This window comes from Dendroctonus ponderosae, unplaced genomic scaffold (genome assembly GCF_020466585.1).
Source record: "Dendroctonus ponderosae isolate FM_Combo_2020 unplaced genomic scaffold, Dpon_F_20191213v2 Dpon_F_20191213_7, whole genome shotgun sequence".
Lineage (NCBI taxonomy): Eukaryota > Metazoa > Arthropoda > Insecta > Coleoptera > Curculionidae > Dendroctonus > Dendroctonus ponderosae.
The window spans coordinates 10,816,062-10,839,312 of record NW_026018916.1 but is presented as its reverse complement, the minus strand read 5'-3'; the positions used below and the strand labels follow the sequence as shown (position 1 = coordinate 10,839,312).

The following is a 23,251-nucleotide window of genomic DNA, read 5'->3' as shown; positions in this document are numbered from 1 at the left end:
GGTTTCTTAAAGAAGAGGTAATTTGCATTAAACTCACCTGCACTTTAGCGTGGAGTACTGTTAGTTAGTTAAGAGTAGCGCATTGTATTTAAAAAAAAATGTTAATTTGGTGTGCAACTTAAATTTGAGTCACTTTGTAGTAACAATTATTATCGTGAAATACACTAGTTTTAAATACAAGCAATTTCGACGATATTAAAACTTACGGCTTTTTGGTTTTTGGAGAGGAAATCATACTAAAAAACATGGATTATAGTCTAGACATTTTATTTCAAATATTTTATTAATATAGACCCTATATTAATAAGTATTCATATAAAACTGAAATAATTCAAAAAGGAATGAACACATTACATACATGCAAAACGAACACCATAAATATATGATCACTCATGAGTTTAAAATACGAACATACATAAGTATATACAAATATATACATAAGTATATACAAATAGTCACGTTTACTTTCTGATAATCAAGAGTTTCGTCGGTTCTAGTTTTCGAATCCACTTGGACATTACAAGCTGATAGGCTATGCGCTTGGCGGCGTTTCACTTCTAGTTGAAGTAAGTCGGACTGTCTCTGAACTCGAAGACGGTGAAGGAGATCTTCGTCTAGGTCGTGATCTTGAGGTTGATGCACGTGGAGCCGCTGCCATTGTAGGTGGTGCGTTTGAGGTTGATGCACGTGGCGACGCTTCCCTTGTGGGCGGTGCGTTTGAGGTTGATGCACGTGGAGACGTTTCACTTGTAGGAGATATCGTTGGAAGCTCTGCACTCGAAGACGGTGAGGGTGTACTTGAAGGCGTTTGCCTTGCAGGTGGTGTGCTTGAGGTAGATGCCTGTAAGGTCGTTTGTGCTGTAGGAGATATCGGTGCAGGCTCTGCACTCGAAGACGGTGAAGGTGTACTTGAAGGCGTTTGCCTCGCAGGTGGTGTGCTTGAGGTAGATGCCTGTGAAGTCGTTTGTGCTGTAGGAGATGTCGGTGCAGGCACTGCGCTTGAAGACGGTGAAGATTTTCTTCGACGCCATAGCCTTCTAAATGATGATCTTAAGGCTGATGCACTTGGATACGTTCGTCTTGAAGGAGATGTCTGCGGAAGCTCTGCGCTCGAAGGCGGTGAAGGTGTATTTGAATGCATTTGCCTTCTAGGTGGTGTGCTTGAGGTAGATGCCTGTGAGGCCGTTCGCTCTGTAGGAGACGTCGTTTCACGCTCTACACTCGAAGACGTTGAAGATTTACTTCGATGCCATAGCCTTGAAAGTGATAAGCTTGAGATTGATGAACTTGAAGACGTTTGTCCTGTAGGAGATGTCGTTGGAAGCTCTACACTCGAAGGCGGTGAAGGTGTACTTAAAGGCGATTGCATTGCAGGTGGTGTGCTTGAGGTAGTTGCCTGTGGGGCCGTTTGCCTTGTAGGAGATGTCGTTCCAGGCTCAGCACTCAAAGATGGTGAAGGTGTTCTTGGATGCGGTTGCGTTGTAGGTAGTACGCTTAAAGTTGATGTCTGTGGGGACGTCTGCTTTGTAGGAGATGTCCCTGCAGGCTCTAGACTCGAAGAAGGAGGATGTGTTTTTCGACGCCATAGCCTTCTAAATGATGAGCTTGAAGTTAAGGCCCCTGAAGACGTTTGTTTTGTAGGAGATGTTGCAGGATCTGCACTAGAAGACGGTGAATGTGTTATGGGAGGCGTCGGGATTCCAGGCGGTCTCTGTGGAGGCCGTGGCCTCCAAGTCGGTGAAAGCGTTCTTTGAGGCGATAGCCTTGTAGGTCGTTCGCTTGAAGATGATCTCGCTGGAGACCTTTGCCTTGGAGGAAGTGCTGGAGGCTCTGGACTCGGAGGCGGCGATATCCTTGGAGGCGTTACAATTATAAATGGGGTGCCTGCAGAGAATGGTTTTGGACGTCTCCAACGGAAACGTGTAACTGGTGCAAATCTCATTGGATGCTCTGCGCTCCACAGTGGAGGTGGCCGTGATGGCGCTGGCGATAGCGTTGAACGTGCTGCTCTTGAAGGTGATGCCATTGGTGACGTTACTTTCGTAGCCGGAGGCGATGGAGCCAGAGACGTTGGAGCTGGAGGCGTTGGAGCTGGAGGCTTTGGAGCTGGAGGCGTTGGAGCCGGAGGCGTTGGAGACTTGAGACTCAAAGTGAGTGACGGTTTCCTTGGAGGAGGTGTAGGTGGTACTCTTGAGGGTAATGCCTTTGGAAGCGTTTTCTTTGTAGGTGGTGTCGTTCGAGGAGAAACATTCAAAGGCAGTGACAGTGTCTTTGGAGGCGCGGTTCTCACACGTGGTGAGCTTGAAGATGGTGCTTTTGGCGACTGTGCGCTTGCTAGCGGTGTTTTTGGAGTTAGCTTTCTAGGAGGAACCTTCGGCAAGCTGGAAGTTGCTGCGTGGCTGGAAGGCCGTGGTGGTAAAGGCGGTGCCTCTCCAGAAGGTGCCTTCACAGGGGGCGCACTTGCTGACGGTGCGGTTTTAGTTGCTGCAGTGGTGGCAGTCGTAGCTTTTTTCTTATAGTTTTTGCTTCCGCTCCTAGACAAGGTGGTTGGAGGTGGTGCACTTGTAGTTACCGTGCTCGAAGCTGGTGCTTTGGTAAGCGGCACCTTGGTAACTGGTGAGCTTATGGTCGATGCGCCTGTGGTAGCCGTTCCACTTACTGACGGTGCGGTTTTAGTTGCTGCAGTCGTGGTAGTCGGTGTTGTACCTTTATTCTTAGACGTTTTGCTTCCTTTTCTAGGCAATACGGTTGAAGGTGGTGCACTTTTAATTACTGTGCTTTTAGCCACTGATTTGGTAGGTGGCACGTTGATAGCTGGTGCGCTTTTAGACGCACTTACTGACGGTGCGGCTTTAGTTGCTGCAGTCGTGGTAGTCGTTGCTGTACCTTTATTCTTATCCTTTTTGCTGTCTCTTCTAGTCAATACTGTTGAAGAAGGTGCACCTGTAGCTGGTGATTTTGTAGGCGGCACGTTGGTAGCTGGTGAGCTTGTAGTCAATGCGCCCGTGGTGGCACTTTTAGGTGTTTTAGGCGTTTTGCTTTTTGACGCCGCGCTTGTAGGCTTTTCGCCTGAAGGTTGTAGCGCGGCTGGAAGCTGTGGTTCAGCTGGATGTTGCGGGACACCTGGAGGTTTCGGCTCGCCTGGAGGTTGCTGATCGCCTGGGGGCGGCGGCCCGCCTGGCGCTTGCGGCGGGGATGAAGACTTACGATCTGGAACAAGGTCCCTAATCCACTGGCGGCCAATAAAGTTCTGTATAATCTTTTTGAACTTTTCTTGGTATGCGTTTTCTAGAACAGGCTCGCCATTGTCATCAATGTTAGAATAAACAATAGTTCTCAAAGTATACAAAATGTTAGCTAACATATACGGTCCCATAGTATTAAACTCTTTTATAAAGCTTGAAAAAGTAAATATTTCAATATCCTTTAATTCAACTTCATGGCATTGTAGTACTGAAATAAAATGTTCATAATATATCTTCAGGATATTGTCAAAATTAGTTTTCGTTTCTAATACCTCTGTCTCCACGCTGGTAAACATAAAATAAATCAAATCCTTGACACCTGAATTGAACTCCAAACGATGCATTTCCAATAATTTAGTGCTCAAAGGCTGGCCGTTTTCACCTCGCAGCACCATTATATTACGAATAGAGTATCTAGGGTGGCACACGGTGAACCAATCTAATGAATCAAATAACTTAACCGTCCAGGAGTATCTTTGAGATATTTGGATCCATGTTTCAATTTTGGGACGATGCTCTTCCAGTTCTCGATGCTTGTCTAAACCAATGCGCATTTTCCTGTAAATCTCTTTATGATAATCTTTAACCGTTGATCCATCAGGGATTTCGTTGAACAAATGAAGGCATCTTTCTTTGAACTTGAAAGTATTTTTCAAACGCATTGCAATAGGAACAGCATGTAGATATGCCAAATTTTTAACAGCTACTTCAACAGTGGGCATATCAAAGCCCCTGCATGGATCTTCAAAGTTGTAGCCAAGTGAATCTAAGTTTTCGTAAATTAGCACTGAGAACTGGTCAGCTTCTTTATGCCCTTTTTTCCCCGACGTGCCACAGCCATACATTTTTGGAAATAAAGATTCGTAAGTGGTAGTTAAGTTGATTATGCTACTCTGATATCCTGTGACCGCATCAATAAAATGTTCGACTAGTTGAATTTCCTTTGTCATTCTAGCCTGTACATCGTACCTTGTGGTTATTGTTGCCTTGGGGTCTTCTTGTAAGGCCTTTACGATCCAGTTGAAGTTTTCTTCATGTCCAGATGCTGTTCGAACTACTAAATTTAGATCGAAGATGTATGGGTTATTTCGGGGTAATGAGCGTGGCTTCACCTCTTCACTTATGACTTCAATTGTTTCATCAAATAATGCTTCAATGTAACTTAGTAGTCGTCGTCGTTTTACTTCGCCATGTGTTTGGTCGTGAATGTGGGCTTTTTTCAAACTGAAATATAAAAAAAACTCAGTTTAGGCTAGTTCAGATTGGATGAATATCTGATTTATTATGTCCACTTCATGTAGTCTAATTATTTAGCTGTAAAATATGTATGTTTTGTTGAAGAAGAAGCCATTTGTCTGATAATGTAGATAAAACGACTTGAATGCGTGATATGATTTTAATTGACAAATAAGTAATTTTATTGTTTTGTTAATCAATCAAATTGAAGATAATGTATCGCAATTTATAAAGTTAATAAAACTGATTACTAATAAGAGTATATACAGGGTAGTCTATATTCAGTACGTCTTAGTGCAACTGCAGATTTGAGATTTCCAAATAAAAATTTGATTTAACTTTCCTACATATTTTACAACTCCTAGTGCTCCTATTTACAATATTAATTGAAATTTCGCAAAAAAGTTGGAGCAATAAGTGTTTAGTGGCGGCAAATTTTAATCCGAACTTATTTTTAAACTGTGTTTCGCACGCTATGCTGATTGGTGGTTATTTTTTTATCAAAACTTTGTAGGATTAGGAAACGAAAGCTTTGTCGGAATTTTGAATGGTATATTTGCTGGGATGATTATTTTTAACGTAAAAAGTCTACTTGTTTGTTATCAATTCAGAATCGGCAATATTTCAAAAACCAGTCCGTTTTTGAAATATGTATTTCCTATTTAAACAATCAATAAACGCATGAACTTTATTTATTTTAGAATTTTTAGGCCATGTATGAGAGCAATGAACCAACTAATCGGAAATTTCAATTTATTACGTACTTTTTGTTGACTTTTGCTCAGGTACTAATCTAGTCTTTATATGTATATAAAATAACCAATATATTTTATTATTTCCTTATTTAAATATTGCATTTTTCAAAGTAAAATACCCTTTTAGCACTTGAAATCCTGCTCTAATATAAAAAAATAAAAATTTACTTGGGTCTTATACGGAGGTGCTTATTATAGCATCATTGCAAAAAAATTAGAATTTTTCAGCAACTATTATAAATACATATTAAATCTGTTATAAATGAAGATAATTCTTAAAATAAACTGTTTAGTTCTTTGTTTTACTAATGTGAAATTTCATTATCAAAGTGTGCTTTTTTCCTCAGAATTCAACCATCAATTAAGATATATGTTTGATTCATTAAAAAACCAGTGTCGTTCAATTTATCTTCATAAATATCTAAAGATATAGCGGTATGCAAGGAACAAAAAGTAAAATACTCGCCTCTTACAGCTTTCACACCCACTATCCGTTCACACCCTATTATTCTATTCACACCCTACACTATTCATTAAAATTTATCAAACCGTTTTGCAGAATTTTGTATTTTTTAAGGTAAAGTTTGACGCTGTTTATTTCGAAAACGAAGCTTATGGGGAAAGCTATGTATATTTGAATTTTTCATATTTTATGCAGAAAAAATGTCTGGCTCGTTTGCTATAAGCCCTTCAAAAAAATATGTTTTTGAGATATCGGGAGAATGGTGAGATTTTAATGAAACTCGCTGTACATTTCTACGTCAAAGCCACATTTTGCTAAAAACTGGCTCCTTCTTTTCGTGAGATTTCTGATGAACGTAATTCGGAATAAAACGCTTACAAAAGACAATCGGACTTAAGACCTTGATATTATGGGTAAATTAAAAATTATAAAACGATTGAAATTAAGTTATCCAGTTAATGTCTAAATTCAGATTTATTCTGTTTGCTGTTAATGTCTCGAATTATTAAATAATAACATTAAATAATAATTATATAATAACAATAAAATAACAAAAATTTTTTTTCGCAATAACTACGTTTGCCAGAAGATTTTACAAAGAGCCCAAAAATGTCCAAAAAGGAGTAGTGCATGCTCAAAAAACATCAGCTGATTACAGTGACCAAATAAAAAGTTCTAGTAGTTTTTGTACCAAGACACTCAATAATTTATCACTTGCGCAATGCAGACAAACTCAGTTGTTTCATCAAAACATCTTACAAAGGAACACATTCAAAATTTCATTAAAATCCATCACATAATCCTCACCATAAAAAAAATGTTTTTAAGAACTTTGGCCATCCATGGCAGACGAGCCAGACATTTTTTCTTAATAAAAATTAGGTCGTCTTCTTTTGAACCAAGAAATGCTGCAGTGATTTTTTGATCATGTCCTTACGAGAGACCCTGTATATCTAATGGATTCCCAAAGTAAAAATTTAAGGTATTAAGATCTGGGCTACGAGCTGGTATAGAAAATTTACAACCTGCATATTTAGCAATATACAAGGTGTCTTTTATTATTTTTAAAATAAAAATCCATATAAGAATAGGTCTGCAAGGCTTTGCTTATCGAGCTACTGAGCTGTTATAAAATTTAGTTTAATTTTTGTTGTTTTTTAAGTAATTTTCGATATAATAGCGATATTTGGACGCAACTTGGCATTTGGGGGTTTTGTAACGTGGGAAACGGAAAACCTTTTGTAACGGGGGAAAGGATCATATTGTTAACATTTTTATGATAATTGAAAAGATTAGGCAGTTTCCTAATTGTTTCACTTTTTGAAAAACACATCGTTCGAGGTTTTAGCGACTTTTCATAAAATCTTTTTCGCGTAAAATAAATAATAGACCAATTGATTTTTTTCCTCAAAAATAAGATACAAGCTTGCGAGAAAAAGTTAGGGCTCATCAAAGAAAGACATGTAGCTTTTCTACATGCAAGAGCAAAACCAATATCACATTTTAAGTTTCGTCCAATTACCGATATTATTTGAAAAATTATTTAGAAGAAACAAAAATTTACATTAATCTTTTAGCGCCCTGCAGCTGGATTGCGACCCATGACTATTTAACTTTAAATATACTGGTGAAATCGCCCTGTGAAATATCGGACATTTATTAAAAAAGACCTGGTTTAATCATAATCATGAAACCACATATTGCCGTATACCTAGTGAAATATATAGAAAAACGAGCTGGTTTATCGATAACAAACAGTACACTCGTACATTTTTACTGGAGAAACGACCAGTTTAGCAAATGCGTTATTAAAAATTGGTTTCAATAAAAAAGTTTTGATGAAAAATAACCAAACACCGTAGAGTGCATGGCGTTCTCTAAAAGATATGTTAAAACTTTAAGTACCTGTTCTTATTTTAGTAAAGGTTTAAATTCGACATTTCCACCATAAAAAACATATTGTTACAACTTTTTGAACGATTTAAAGTGAAATTATGGAATACATTTGAGATGGAAATACGAACTTAACGCCCGGTATTATTGCAATATTTTACTAAGGCATGTTTGGATAAATTACAAGAAAATTACAAAAAAATCTGAAGTTACACTATAACTAACGTATTCTTTACGGACCACCCTTTTTACAATGTGTTTGGCAAGTTGAAGCACTCCTTACTGGAAGTTACTGGTTAGTTGATAGTCGGTTTCATGGTTTTCGTAATATTAATACATGTATTTTTTAAATCATAAGTTTAACACTTTAGATATAAATCAAATAAAGGTTTCGAACATGGCAAATATATGTTACGGTTAAACTTCGAACTTGGCTGATATCGACATTAAGAGGTTAATCTTCAATTTAACACACATGCCCACTTTTGAATTATTAACATTATCTGGATACTGTCTATTCTGGCATGTTGAATGGATTACTAAATGAATGTATTACTAAAGACTTCTATATGATAGCTAATTAACTAATTTTCGGATATTGACCAACCAAACATGCAATTCTGGATAGTAACTGGGTAATATTGAGATTGACATCAATTGAAACAGTAACCGTAACATATGCATGAGAAAATACATTAAAAAGTACTTAGATGCAGTAAGGAATTAATTTATTTAGCAAACACTCTGTAAATAACATACACCGATTGAGAAAAATATGTATTTAATGCTTGAGCTTGAAACATTATAATCTTTGTCTCAATCTGCAGTCCTATCAATTTAATTTACCTAATATATTGCAAATAAAATATTTACCTGGAAAGTTTCATTTTGAAGTACTCTCTACTCGGTCAGAAAACTCTTTGAAACTCAAATAACATGCATATACATTTTATGCAAAGAATTTCCTACGGAATTTAAAGCGTTTTGCAAAATCTAAAATGTGGCATTGCTTAAAAAATTATTGTCGTATTTTTGTTATACATTATTTGAGTATTTGATATGGTAATGCAAAATAAAACTGACATTCTAGAGCGCTATATTCATGCTTAAAATTTATTTTAAAATCAATCCTTTAATAATTGCAGATTTTTGCAGAAATGAGATGTTCTAAAAGGTCTGACTCTACTTACTGCTGTAATGATCAAGGAGGTCTCCGTCTAAATGAAATATGTATTTTAAGGTTGAGTAAGAAAAATAAAATACCAAATTTTAATAGATGATTTATTATAAAAATGATAATATCTTTGGTTTCTACTTACAACCAGAATAGAAGGTATAGATTTCAAATGTAATGTCATTTGAATAAGAAGAGCCAGAAGCTACTTTTTAAAGCGCATTGCTTCAATTAAAAACCTACAGACTTATTTTTATAATAATTTTCTATTTGCAATAATGCAATAAAATTAACTAAACTACAACAGTAAAATTAGCCTAAACGTTCCTTAAAACGGAAAGTCAAAAATTAGCGTCTTCGTACATTAAACTTGCAAGTTTTGCTTACTTATATATCAGTTTCAAAATTGTATACTACTGATGCATGCCAATATGTATTTAAAATGACAATAAGTACAGAACAAATAATTAGACATGTATTGTGTCAATACTGGGAATATTTTATTGTTAGCGATTTCGACATTCAGGACTTATCCATTCAAAGTGTGCCATAAGTTTTAAAACGCGGATAACTTTTTCTTTATATCGGGCATTTAGAATTGGTAGTCCTCCTTCCGTATATTCGTCACAAGTCACTTGTAGAAGATCGGTCAATAAATTATATATGATTTTAGGACCTTGGACATCGAACTCTTTTAGAAATTCCTCGTAGATGTAAGCAGCACAGATGATATCAGGGACACTGTGTATTGCCAAAACCCATTCAAATGTTTTAACATACATCCTCAGTATATCTTCAAAATGCATTTCTAACATTTTAGGCTCAACACTTGTAAACAAAAAAAACGCCAAATCGCGACAGCAATTATTAAACTCAAGTTTATGTAATGCTGTGGCTTTACTGGCAATTGCCTGTCTCTTTCTATTTCTTTTAACCAATATATTAGGAATCCAGTACTGCGAATGGCATAAAGCCATCCATTCTTGATCTTCAGATATTGTTGAATACCAATTGAGGATAGAATACTGTGCAATATCTGCAAGAATAACGTCTATATTGAAGAAGCTATCTTTCAAACAGAATTTTAGCAACTTTCGGTTTAGGTGAACGGGAAAGGTTGGCTTTACGACATAGTCTCTTTCTTTCAACTCCAAAACAGAAAGAACTTCTTCATTAAATCGTTCGGGCTCGAGCAATCTGAAAGCCACAGACGTCGCATGCATTCGAGCCAAATTTTTAACTACTTCTTGGGTGGTAGGGTAGTCAAAGTCTAGAAGCTCGTCTTCAAAATAAAACTTATCGTATCTCAAATCGTTATATAGTATAGCACTTGAAGGATCAGGCAATGCAAATTTGGCATCATTTGATTCATATGAACTAACTCTGGAACTTATGCATGTCTCAAATAAATTGAAAAATTGATTTTTTATCTTAATGTTCTTCGGTTTTTGAAATTTTATGAAAGCTTCCATAACTAAGTCGAACACGCATATTTCCTTTTTTATTTTAGTTAGATGGTCCAGTCGCATCAACAATTTTGAATTATCGCCGATAAAAAATGTTTCTTCTTGGAGCATTTTTATAATGATATGGACATCCTCGCTTATTCTACTTCGTCCTATTTTTGCTACTACGGTTATTTTAATAACAACAGGAATTTCGTTTGCCGGTGATTTCTCAGTGGTCAGAATATTTAAAACATTTACTGGTTGATTAAAGCAGTCCTCTAAAAACGATTTCACGTTTCGTTCTTGTATAGTGGATGACAAACCCGACGTGGACCCTTCTGTTAATATTTGTTCAGTTCTTCGGCCTCCTAAGATTGGTGAGTTCCTCAGCCTGTCGAAGAAACTATAAAAAAACATAAGTTGTAGAGCATGTTTTTAGATATAACTAATTAATTATTTAATATTATTGCGAAATAGGAGCATTATTTATCAATCTGACTGATTTATCAAAGACAAACATTTTTGAGGCGAAATACCCAACACGCAGTTTGTAAAAAATAATTAATTTTTATAATTGCATTGAGTCAAACTTTGCAAATAATTTGGTTACTTCAGAAAATATAGAAAGCAGTAGTAGAAAGTTTAGATTAAATTTATAATACAGCGGGTCCCCACGATCTAAAATACAGGGTTATTCATTTTATGCTTGGGAAAGTAAAGTATTTGAAAATCTCATGACGGGTCTGCTGATGTCGAAGATTTCGAAATGCACCAACCTCTTACTCTTCTTCTTCTCACTTCTCTTGAAAATTTTTCACCCTTAATATCTTTCTTTCAGTTAAAAATCGGAACACTTCAATTTTATTTGTAAGGGGGATACTTTAAATTAATATTTTTAGCTTTCCTGTTTGAACCCCTTAGGTGGCGTATCTTGGAGTTTTCTTCTGCCAATCCATCTGCCATTCCATCTGTCGAGAATCTTTTGTTTAACCACTGTCGGGCCAGATGGTAGTAAATCGGACAACACTCATATCAGAATCACGTTTTATTGACTGCAAACCCAAAAGTTGCTCCAGATTTTCGCAAAATCGTCAGTAGCTGTCTATATCAGTTTGAGAATTAAATATTTTTGCTTAGTCCGGTTGCCACTTTGCAGGAGTCTTAAATTTAGTAAAAAAATCTGTAAACTCTCGCATTGCAATAATTTTTCTTCAGATTCAAGCCAATACCCTCCTTTGCAATGCTGCATAATTTCAAAAAGCGACTAACTCTACTTAGGGCGAGCTGCCACCGATTAAGAGAACACTTAAATTTCTGTTGCAAGTTCAAAGGCGTCTGAAAAATCAACCAAGGCAGGCAATTTGCTCAGATTGAAGTGGCAACTTCAGTTTTTAGTGGATCAAAATTTCAAATAATTAGTTCACTTAGTTTGGAAATTTGAATTTTTTCCATTTAGTCGCTGCTTTTCGTGGCGGGAATTTTGCAATTTCGGTTGCAAGTTTAAGGGCTTCTAAACCACGAACTAATGGTCATATTCTAATAACATTTTCTCAGTTTCAAAATTAATACCTTTTTGCCTTTTTTGTAGAGAAAAAATAGTTTTTTTTTTATTTAAAAATTTAAAACGCTGGGAGAAAGGCAGATTGATGAGAGAAGTTTTTCTCGAAATAAAATAATCAATAAATAAGAAATCAATTATTTAGACTAGATTTTCTTCCTATTAGCATATATTCCTTTCCTATTATTCAACGATTTAAACGGCGTAACCTACTCTTCTAATAATTTGTACTATAATTAACCTAATGCAATAATTTTTGTGCAAACACTAATCTTAAAACCGAAATCTGAATGCAGGTAAATTTAATTGTTTTTGTAACTTTGAAACGAGAATATTCAGAACCCTCTTGACTAAAAGCAACAAGGTCGGATACCACTGAAAAGAGAATTGAATGCCCTTTAAAACAGTGTGCCACTTGGGCCTCTCCTAGGGGGTTGAAACAAGAAAGCAAAAAATATTTGTTTAAAGTGTCCCCCTTACAAATTCAAATCACGTGTCCGATTTTTCATATTTTTAACTGTTACAAAGATATTAGGGGTGGAAAGTTTTCAAATTGACATCCCGTATGTTTATTATAAAACCGTGACCATTCTTTCAAAAAATATGTTTATAGTTATAATTGGTTAGTTGTACTTACGATCGAACGTTGTTCATTTTGAATTAAAAATATTCAGTACATCAAATCAGAAAATAGGGCTTAAACGTTCACAGGCGACGAAATATTTCTGTAGAAAACGAAACTAATTTTACAATAAATTTTTTATTGCAAATAAAAGGTATGGATGGAATGGAATGTTTAATTCCATGGACGACTGGGAGTCGTCAACCGATAAAAATGTCGATATTTTTCAAGCACATTTTGCCCTCCGATATTGAATATTTTAAACACAAACACTCTACTCTACAGGATGTCTAATAATTGTGACAGCAAAATGCGAGACATCGCTGGAATGCAAGAATTATGGATGAATACGAACAGAACAAGAAGATATCAATGATTCAAGTATAACAGATAAAATTTCAGATATAGGATTTACAAGAAAAAATAAAAATATTATGAAAGTTTTTCTTGCGATGTTTTAAAGAATTAAGTAATTAGTTAATGTCCTTTTGCCGGATTTAACAACCTTAAATTTTTCCTTGGGGACATAATAATTATAAAATATATCGTCGCCAAAATATTATATCAGCGATCGGGGAGAAATTACGGGCCATTACATCCTCAACGCTGTGAACTATGTGAAGAATCGGTATTAATTTTCGCAAAGAAGAATGGGAGACAGTTTGCAAATTTATAATTTGTGCAAATCCTTTTACTACCTTACCTTAAAAATGTATTACTTATTTTACTTAATTGTTGTCGCACGCAATGCAAATTGTAAGCTAAGTTACTTTGAAACCTTTCAGTTACGGGACAATTTCAAATAAAAAAACATATTAAATTATTTGTAGAACTATTGAAAAATACTTACGTGTAATATACATTGCACTGTACAAATTCTAAAAAGCACTATTCGATTCTTTTCTCAAAAATTGAACTCATAACACCCATATGGATTCTCAGTGGCTGCAAAAGTTTCCCAAATAACCCATAAAAATGACAAATTTTGCCAACCTTATACTCAGATAAATTAACAGAATCCCAATGGAATAGAAAGCTCCAGATAATGTTTCAAACATTTTTTTAAATTATCTTCCCATTTTAAATTTTGTTATTGTTGGAGAAACTAATTCGGAAGCCACCTTACGAGCACTGTTTTTTAAACACTCGGGTTTAAGTTAAATAATACTTAATTGCTGTTGTAAAATGTTTATTACATTTGAAATACTAAATTAATGATACATTATTTACTTTACTAAAAAGTACAAATTTGTCACAGTGTATGCTATTTTGAAAAAAATGGGTTGCCAAACATGAAAATATCCGGCTAAAGTATCAAGAAAGCACTTAAACTACTTACTTATACTTTAGTTCTATTCTCCTATATTACATTCCCTATTATTTTCATTAGTAACATAGTAACATTATATACATTTTTATGGACTTTTAAACGTAAGACATGAAAATTATTTAGTTTATATTGTGGTTTCCGTTCTACACTGTCGTTACAATTTAAAAATAATACAAAGGTATTTTTTACAGTATCACTCATTTTCTTCAAATAGATTATATCTATTCTATTATTTTGAAAATGTAAAAACGTCTATGCATATTCTGCTAATTTCTGACCTTTTCATTAAAATGTACGAAATGAGCAGATAGAATTCGGATATTGCTACCAAGATGAAGAGTCAGAATCGGAGACAGAAATATTTATCCAATCATAGACTGCCATCATTTTTACAGCAGCTTTCAATCTTCTGTGATATTCGTCGTTGAAAACAATTGCTCCCCCTTGTGGATAGAAGATTTGGCAATAACTTGCTTTTATGTTGAGAAAGATGTTAGCGCACATTCTTCGTCCCACGGTGTCAAATTCTGTTCTAAAATTGTTCCAGGTATATTCTTCGAGGCTTATTTGATGCTTTTCTAAAGTACGCTTAAATGCATCGTAATATTCGGTTAACAAATTTTCGAATTGCGGCTGTTGTTCGATGACCTCAGGATCTACGCTTGTAAACATAAAAGATATTATATTTGTACAACAGCTATCATAACTGATTCTACTTGTGTCGAGCAAGATGCTTTCTTTGCCTTCCTTTGTCATAATATAGGGATTCCAGTATCGGGAATGGCTTAATGTATTCCAAATTTGATCTGTTTGATTTTTGTTCCTGTCATGCAATCTATAACAGTGAAGAGCATCTCGAATTTCTACTATATGATCACGTGTTATTTCGCAATCTGTTAGTCCACAGCTAATCAATTCCTGAAAAAGCGTTTGGAAAGGAGGCGCTTTAGCATACTTCTTCACCTCCAAATTTAAAATCGGAATAATTTTCCTCGTAAATTTAGATTTTTTCTTAATGCGCATAGCTATTGGACCAGCATGAAAACGAGCCATGGTTCGTAGAATCTTTTTACTAGTATTATAACTGAAGCCGCTATATCTACTACCTCCTGTTTCATGTGGCGTATATCCATGTAGTTCTACATTGTCAACCACTATTGCACTATATTGATCGGGTAGATTTGCAATAACTGATCTAAGCGTCATTGTGACTCCATAACATATTGGGAATAGAAAATCATAGCACATTTTTCTCTTAATATTTAGTTTCTTCTGAAAATTTTTAATCGTCTTTATCACAATATAATGCATTAAAACTTCCTTTTTTATGTTAATCAGAGTGTCTAGTTTCATATAGGCATGTGCTATTTGGTCTAGGTCGGTGTTACTCACCACTAACACTTTCATACATACTTTTAAATAAAACGAGAGCTCAATCGCTGTCTGAGCTCTTAGTTCAAGTAACATTTTATGCGGAACGTTATCACCAGACCATATATGTTCCACATGTTCTTCTCGAATACCTGTAACACGAACATTCATAATTCGAATAAATTTCACCAGATTAAACTCGACAGCATAGGAAGACGGGATTCCCTCCAAGGATGAATCTGAACTTACGCGCAGAACATTTCTGCGTTGTAGGAATAAGCTGCAAAGAAAATTGTGTAATGTATTTCTCCAGATTAAAGCGCAACTTTTTCAGATCATCACAGCAAAACTTATGGCGAACTAATAAAATATTACATAATTAGGTATACAACGAAAAACATAAGCAAATTAATAAACAATTAAAGAGAGATAGTCGAAAGGTAACAAGGAAGACATCGTGCACTATAAACTTACTAGTTAAAAACAATTAACCATTGAGTGTATTTCATAACTGACATCAACAGTGAGTCCCAGAAATAATGTTTAAATTCATTTAAAAATTGGCCGTGTGTTTTTTTGGAAAAAATCTTGAGCCCGTCAATTTCTATTTCAAAATGCGGTTTTATTGGTAAATTTATTTTTACAAGGTGATCCAAAAACAAATTACGACCATCAGCTTCATCTTTTCAAATGGAAGCACCTATTTTTTATTTCAATTTTGAGTTCTCCGTTAAATTCTAAGTATGATTCAGGCCATGCCACCCTGTATAAATAAATGGAACGTCATAAATGGAAACCACGAACGCAGCAGCGCAATGGAAAACATTCTACTTATGAAGCATTTTCTATCTAGACTATAAGTTTGCCGATTTGCCCACTACTCAGCTCGCGAAATTTTCTATGTCAAAATAAAACTTTGGTTTTTCAAAGGGCTTTTTGATTTGGGAATCTTTAATTGGCGCAGTCGGTAGGCTTGGATTTGTGCGGCGTGATGAATCACTTTCTGAATCGTTCCACGTTCATATCCAGAGCTATCAAACTTACTAAATCATGTAAGCAAGATTTATCGAAAATCCAACATTGCGAATTTCAAAAACACACTATTGCATTATCAATTTTTTGGTCCTCAAGCTTCATTTGCAGAAGAAAAATTATCTTTGCGACAAACATTCCGTCCATCCACATCTAGTCAGTGATCCATGACAAGACACTATTGATCCCAAATTCCCATATATGGCTAAGCACAAGCAAGAAAACAATTCTCGATCGACGCCAGTAATAGAAGACAATTACTACTGTCCAGAGCAATTCCACCCAAAAGACAACTGGATTGAAAACTTATTGGACAATTTATCAATTACCGCTTGTCTAGGCTTCAAAATCAATCTACAAAACCCAATCGATCAAGATAATCGAAAACTAGTCCTAGTACTCTCAGGACATCATCATCATCTTATACTCAAAGAAGAAACCATGTTAGCCAAATGCCACACAGATTAACATCATCAAATTAAAAAATGAATGTTGATCACGATACTAGATGGATGCCAAATTGAAATCATCAACAGAATAAATTTTTTCAATAACGTGAAAATTCAAGCTTCCAATTCTATTAAAGTATTGCAAACGCAAAATATAACCGAAATCAACTTTACCAAAACTCCATAATGGTTACAATCCCGATTCAACTCAAAGTTGGATCAAGGCCTGGATACTATTTGTCATAATAGTCGTCGTGTTCTTCACAACCCTCGTTGTTAAGAAGAATACGCCACAATCGTTCTGGAGATGCTGGAGGACCAATCGGCAAGAAGTGCAAGAAGAAGAAAGCACCCAACAACCCTGCCATTCGAAAACACGTTCCTCAATTTTCGAATATTAAGAAGGGCGGATCCACGCCATAAATGCAAAACACGAACGCAGCAGCGCGATTGTACATATTCTGCTTATGAATCATTTTCTATCTAATCTATAATTATGCCGATTTGCCATTACTCTGATTCTCTGTCGAGTCTTCAGCACGCGAAATCTTGTATGTCGAACTAAAACTTTGGTTTTTAAAAAGGACTTTTTCTTTGATTGAAAATCTATAATTGGTTCGAGCTTTTTACGTAAACAGCCAAAAAAGAGTCCGCTTAATTTCAAATTAAGTTAGAAATTACTTCTGGGACTCAGTGTGTTTATGACTGGGCATCGTACTACTCATTCTAGAACTTTAATCATTAAAACTGTTCAAAAACTTTAATTTTTCAAAAACATGAAAATCTCTTATTATCTCGATCTCAAACTCACCCTGAAGCAAATAATATTTGTCTATTAGTTTTCTTCATTAGACAATGAATTGCTAAAAACCTCTTAGTTGACAAATTTTCATCAACAATAAATCAGTGAGTGCTTGTAAGTTCATCATTTGAAATAAACAAAAAAACCAATACTTGAAGTACTGCAAAAGACATCGATATCAGCGGATGATAAATGAGTTAGTATAGCACGAAATCAGAATGATTAATTAATTACAAGATTAACTGAGAGCCGAAGTGCAGTCAAACAAGAAACTGTTAATAGCGGTTATCAGGTGTAAAATGCTGATAACAGGAAATGTAAAGAAAATATGAAAAACCAGTAAGACAAGAAAATTTTCTGGAATTATCAGAGGAAGACTGCAATAAAGAAATAAAATATTGAAATATATGAACGTGAAATAATGTTAGATTTATTCAACGTGATTCACAGAACAGTTAAACTTAATAATGGACGAATGTAAGTAAATGAATAACTTGGATAAGAAGTCAAAGTCAAAAGAGAAATAAGAGCTTTCTGAAGAAACAGAAATTCTTGCAAACTCGACAGCAAAATAGCAAATACGTGTTAAACTATACTGTAGAAATGTATTAAAAACTTTAATTAATTAAGAGTTAGGATCCTTTGACTTTACGCCGTTTCAAAATTGCTGCTTGGATTTGAAGGCTGGCTAGAATCGCTCAAGATGTAGAAAGTAATAGTTAAGAAGGATGGCAAAATATTAGTGAAGTAATGAAAAAACTCAAATTTTGAAACAGATATAAACTATTAAACATAATAATTCAAAGAAAAAATAAAGGATGATAAAACGTTTGAGACAGTCAAATGGAGTGTCGTCAGAAATTGAGTGAAACAGCAGTAAAGAAAATGGCGAAATACCTAGCGATTGGCTAGCTAGATGGAAGAGTGGCATTCAACGAAGAACATAAACTACACATGCTGTCACATAGTAATATGAATTGTACTTACACGCGGGGGCCAAACATTTTTGATTACTTAAATATTAACAGAAAACAAATTATTAACGCACAATATAACGGCCAAATCTAGGCGGCGACTATCAGAGGCACAAAATATTTGTGTATGCAAAGTTTTTATGATCGGAAATATATTGATAGACATGCATCACAGATCAAAGGCAGACTCTTTAAAGTAAAACGGTATTTTTTGCCGGTAAACGGTACTAGGTTTGAAATAGGCAAGTGCAGATTTCGAAATGCGCCAGCCTCAGGCACCCGCAGGACCGGTTTCGAGTCTATTAGCTACGTATGAACATATTTATTTCCAGACAAGGACCTTCTTAGACATTATTATAAGTTGTGAAAGTTTCAAATCGTTAGAAAATACAAAGCTCTTGGGAGTTTTCATCAATAGATACATAAATCATTGATCCATCCCTACATATAAACACATTAAACACAAAACTCAATTCAATATGTTATGGCATTAGAATCGTTGGCAGATATATGAACCAGAGTGCATGTAGGCAATTATATTTCGCAAATTTTGAGACTGTGCCGAAATACGGAATAATTGTCTGGGGTGAAAGTGGTCAGATGAACTGTATGGTCTGAACATTTTTGTCATAAAAAAGCGAGTTATGAGGATAATGGTGGGATACCACGAAAATGGGAATTCTTACAGCATATGCGCTTTACATATATGAATGCTTAATATTTCTTATTCGAAACAAACTCTTATTCAATCTTGTAGCAAAAAATAACATGAGGACACTAAATGCAAACTACCCACAACATCGGCCAACAGTAACTGAAACTGGTCCACACGACATGTGCATAAAATTGTTCAATCCACTACCAGTTGGATTTAAATTGATAAAGCCTGAGAAACTTTTTGCACGGGAAATCAAAGATCAAAGACGCTAATAAATCTGGAACCCTATTGTTTAAAATACTTCAGTAATGAACTGTGATTTAGTTGATTGTAGTTGTAGATTGGATTGCGAAAACTTTGTTAGTCCAAACACTACGAACGCTTCAAGACTGCACCCTCATCACGAATCAAGAAATAAAATTGTGTAATTAAAAAAATAAATGAGTTAATTCTAAACAAAAACACTCAAGAATTTACCACCGCAAGTTTCATTAAAATCCATTTCTGCTTTGTCGTGATATTTAAAAATTAATATGTTAGGCTTTCTATGTTAGGCGGATAATTTTCAAATTTACGGAATCGTGTTACATATACACAAATATATTTGATAGGTAAGGAGGTTAAAATAATAGTCTATCATTGGTGTAATGTATGTATGTATTCATTCAATTAATTTAAATGGCACATCATTTGTTTGACTAAACAGTATAAATTCGTCACAGAGTATATTATTTGCTAAAGTTTTAAGCGTATTAGAATAATGCCTTGTAACCGACAAAGTATTCGGTTAAAGTCTATAACAAGCCACCAAAATACTTATGTACATTTATGAATGATATAAGATTAAGTGCTATTTTATATACAATTTAATACTTTAGACATGTAAACGACTTAGTTCATAAAATAGTTTACATTCTGTATTGCCGTAACAATTCGAAAATAATACCAAGCATTGTATTATTTTTACTATATTGCATAATTTTCGTCAAATCCGGTACATGTATAACTTTAAAGTTGCAGTTGCAGCTTTAACTCTAATTATAAATAATTTTGCATATTTTCTGTTTATATATTGTTTTCCCATTAAAAAAAGGCAAAAATAAATACAATTTATTTTGCATTTTATAATGCGTGTATAGAAAAGTACACAAAGTAGTAAAAAAGCAAGAAAGCGAAAACATAGTTATAAATATGAAATATGTGTCTTTTAAGTATAAATTATAAGAGGGACGTATGCGAATTCTAGTCTTACATATATATTTCGATATATATGTAAGTCGTCGATGTCGATGATATGAATGTCGTCATATCGATTTTGACTCTAAAAACTCACACATTCATACAATTGTAAAATTACATAACACTACATACGATTATGGCACTTCAGTTTGCTGTGAAGAGTTGTGCTTTTACGGACAATTTCCACTAATACATTTGAAATAAGCTGCTGTAAAAAAGTCATCATGGACACAATTTCTACAACGCACTTAAATAAATAATTTAATTAGCTCAATAGAAGTAAATTTCTATCGGTCGAAACATCGGAAAAATTGGAGTCCGAATGTTTTATCCATTTATACATTGTCATAATGTTAACAGTAGCCTTGATTCTTTTGCTATATTCGTTACTTAAAATTGGATCACCATCCCTGTTATAGTTTTCGCAAAAACACGATTTTATGCTCTCAAAAATGTGAGCCAACATTTTCTTCCCCACGGCATGAAATTCTGATGTAAAGCCATGGTAGGTGTATTGGTCGATGGGTATTTTATGCACTTGTAAAGTACGATTAAATTCATAGTAATATTCCTCCAATAAATTTTCGAACATCTGGAATATTGCAAAACGTAGCTCGAAGATCTCAGGGTTTACACATGTGAATATAAATGATGCTAAATCTTCACAACAGTTATTAAATCCGGATCTATGCAATTCGAGCAGTTTGCTTGTCTTAGTCGCATTTGAACGTGTTTGGCTTGACATTATATAGGGGTTGCAGTATCGGGAATAGCTTAATGCATACCAAGTTTGATCCCTGCCTGCTCTGATAATCCAATCGTCTAATCTATAAAGGTGGAGGGATTCTCGGATAGCCACTATTTGATCATCTGGCAATTGGACGTCTCTTAGCCCATGGCTAATTAATTCGTGGGAAAGCGTTTCAAAAGGAGGAATTTTCTTAAATCTTTTCACCTCCAAACTAACAATCGGAATAATTTCTCTCTCAAATGTAGTGTTTCCTTTCAGACGCATAGCTATTGTGCCTGCATGAAAACGAGCCATGTCTCGAAGAATCAATACGCTAGTGTTATAACGAAAACCGTTATATCTACATCCTTCCAGTTCCCATGCATCAAATGTACATTGTTCGCATGGGTTGTAAAGCATTATGGCACTAGATTGATCGGGCAAATATAGAAGACGTGGTTGTAGACTCATTCTGGCCCCAACACATTCTGGGAATAAATTTGAAATGAGAAAATGTTTCTGAATTTTCATTTGTTCTTGAAACATCCCAATCTTCGGTATAACAACGTTATACGTTTGAACTACTTTTTTCATATTGATCAATTCGTCTAATCTCATATACGCACGCTCTATCTTCGGTAAGTCGTCCTGATCATCCATTAACATTTTTACAAACAAGTTGAGAGTCAAGAGTGTCTTTGAATTTGTTCTTACTGTAACTTGAATCTGGAATGTACAGGGCACGGGATCACCAGCCTGCTGGGGAGTCACATGTTCTTCTTCAATATCTACACGACCACCCAAGTGCTGCTCAAGAAATTGTCGCAGCTGCATATTGTTTATATGAAAAGGACGGTCTTTATCCGGGGTAGACCGGCCAAGTGGTGAGCGGTCGTCGTCAACATTCCGACGCAGACTGCAAAATCTGCAAAGAAAAATTTGCTATTCGTCTATCTGCAGATCACAACTTAATTCCTTTAGATTAAAGCCTAATTGTACGCTCATTTGGGAAAAAGTACGTGATCTAATGGGAGGAGGAAGGAAATGCATGCTTGGATAGGGACCATCAAATAGCCCAATAAAATAAAAAATGAAGAATCAAAAACGAATTTATAGAATATGTACTCAAGAAAATGGGGACATGTTGAGCATCTAATTCGCTTATTTCTGGAATGAAAATTAATGAATATACGAAGTTTCTGCAGAAAGTCCATTTTTAGTGGTTTTTTAGTAGCGGAAACATTTTATCTGAGATAGAGACTATACGAATGAAATCTGTTCGTAATTTAACGTACAATGACGACCTGACTCATAAAACATAATAAACAAACAACAGATGTAAAGTACGTTTGCAAACCAATTGAAAATATGGTTAATGGTTTTCCATTACGTTTTCACATCGTAAAATGAGTGATATATACATAATACACTTACCTTCTAATACGGCGCAACATTTTTTCCATCATAGAAGAGTCTTTAAAAACAAAAATTAAACGGATTCTAGTCGACGACAACCATCACGGGAACAAAATATTTGATACATAAAATAGAGYAGATTTTATGATGGTAAATAAATCCATAGGAAYGTATCGCAAATCAACTGCAAACCTTTTGATATAAACGGCMTKTWKKTRATTTATTSTKCWAGCACAYTGTGCCTGTAGGKRATTTTYRKGMWACATCTACTGAAAAACTATTGAAATAGCTTAGTAAGGGGTGTCCCAAAATTAATTCAAGATTGCATCTAAGTAAAAAAACTCAGTTTTCACATTGTTACCCTTTAATTATGTCATTATGTCGCAAAGTAGGTACATGAGTMGGATTGGGTTAKTTATTTTTCTGGTACGCTTTTYTTCTGGCGTATATGCATCTTTGCTTGCTTGTGGAATTGTGGCTCTGTTCCTTACGGAMAATTTGCCGGAACATTCGTTAATATGCCAGCGTCATCAGGCTCTAAACCATATACGCACCATCCACTCTACATTCAGAGCAGAGCAAAAAATCTGCTTGTGCCTTTGCTTTATTTTGCTCCTCCGAGTATTACGAGATGCCGCGTTAGTTAATTTACATATAAGGTGGGATAAAAGAAGCTGTGATAAAAGTCTGCAGATTCACTAAAGATCATTGGACATTACTTGGAGATGAGATGATTCACAGACACTTGAGTATATGGGGCTTATATTTCTACAGTTCTTTCTTACGGAATGAAAGAAAATTAACTAATGAACTATGTGACTTTCTTTTCAACTTTTTCAACTCTATTTATCTACGG

The 23,251-nt window shown here is 35.0% G+C and overlaps 4 protein-coding genes across 5 annotated transcripts; all 4 read right to left on the bottom strand.

The window, feature by feature from the left end:
- Window positions 1-250: 250 nt before the first annotated feature.
- LOC109543194 (mucin-2) lies at window positions 251-8,571 on the bottom strand. Its single transcript, XM_019912773.2, has 2 exons — window positions 8,466-8,571; window positions 251-4,469 (listed from the first exon to the last, which is right to left on the bottom strand). The coding sequence occupies exons 1-2, from the start codon at window positions 8,477-8,479 to the stop codon at window positions 533-535; spliced, it is 3,951 nt and encodes a 1,316-aa protein (XP_019768332.2). The 5' UTR covers window positions 8,480-8,571; the 3' UTR covers window positions 251-532.
- A 288-nt stretch (window positions 8,572-8,859) lies between these two features.
- On the bottom strand, window positions 8,860-12,539 carry LOC109543214. Its single transcript, XM_019912799.2, has 2 exons — window positions 12,410-12,539; window positions 8,860-10,617 (listed from the first exon to the last, which is right to left on the bottom strand). The coding sequence occupies exons 1-2, from the start codon at window positions 12,424-12,426 to the stop codon at window positions 9,273-9,275; spliced, it is 1,362 nt and encodes a 453-aa protein (XP_019768358.1). The 5' UTR covers window positions 12,427-12,539; the 3' UTR covers window positions 8,860-9,272.
- Window positions 12,540-13,859: 1,320 nt separating this feature from the next.
- Window positions 13,860-18,486, bottom strand: LOC125505188. Of its 2 annotated transcripts, XM_048668500.1 has the most exons (3): window positions 18,366-18,486; window positions 14,441-15,375; window positions 13,860-14,380 (listed from the first exon to the last, which is right to left on the bottom strand). In XM_048668500.1, the coding sequence occupies exons 1-3, from the start codon at window positions 18,380-18,382 to the stop codon at window positions 14,049-14,051; spliced, it is 1,284 nt and encodes a 427-aa protein (XP_048524457.1). In that variant the 5' UTR covers window positions 18,383-18,486; the 3' UTR covers window positions 13,860-14,048. The 2 variants fall into 2 exon arrangements, with proteins under 2 accessions (XP_048524457.1, XP_048524456.1); XM_048668499.1 differs by having other exon boundaries at window positions 13,860-15,375; window positions 18,366-18,485.
- Window positions 18,487-19,649: 1,163 nt separating this feature from the next.
- LOC125505185 lies at window positions 19,650-22,516 on the bottom strand. Its single transcript, XM_048668477.1, has 2 exons — window positions 22,414-22,516; window positions 19,650-21,904 (listed from the first exon to the last, which is right to left on the bottom strand). Exons 1-2 carry the CDS (start codon window positions 22,443-22,445, stop codon window positions 20,515-20,517), a joined length of 1,422 nt encoding a protein of 473 aa, XP_048524434.1. The 5' UTR covers window positions 22,446-22,516; the 3' UTR covers window positions 19,650-20,514.
- Window positions 22,517-23,251: the final 735 nt, after the last annotated feature.

Coding starts and splice junctions, on each gene's coding strand:
- LOC125505185 (XM_048668477.1), bottom strand. CDS start 22,445: ATGATGGAAAAAATGTTGCGCCGTATTAGAAG. Junction 21,905..22,413: donor ATGTTGCGCCGTATTAGAAG/GTAAGTGTATTA, acceptor TTTTCTTTGCAG/ATTTTGCAGTCTGCGTCGGA.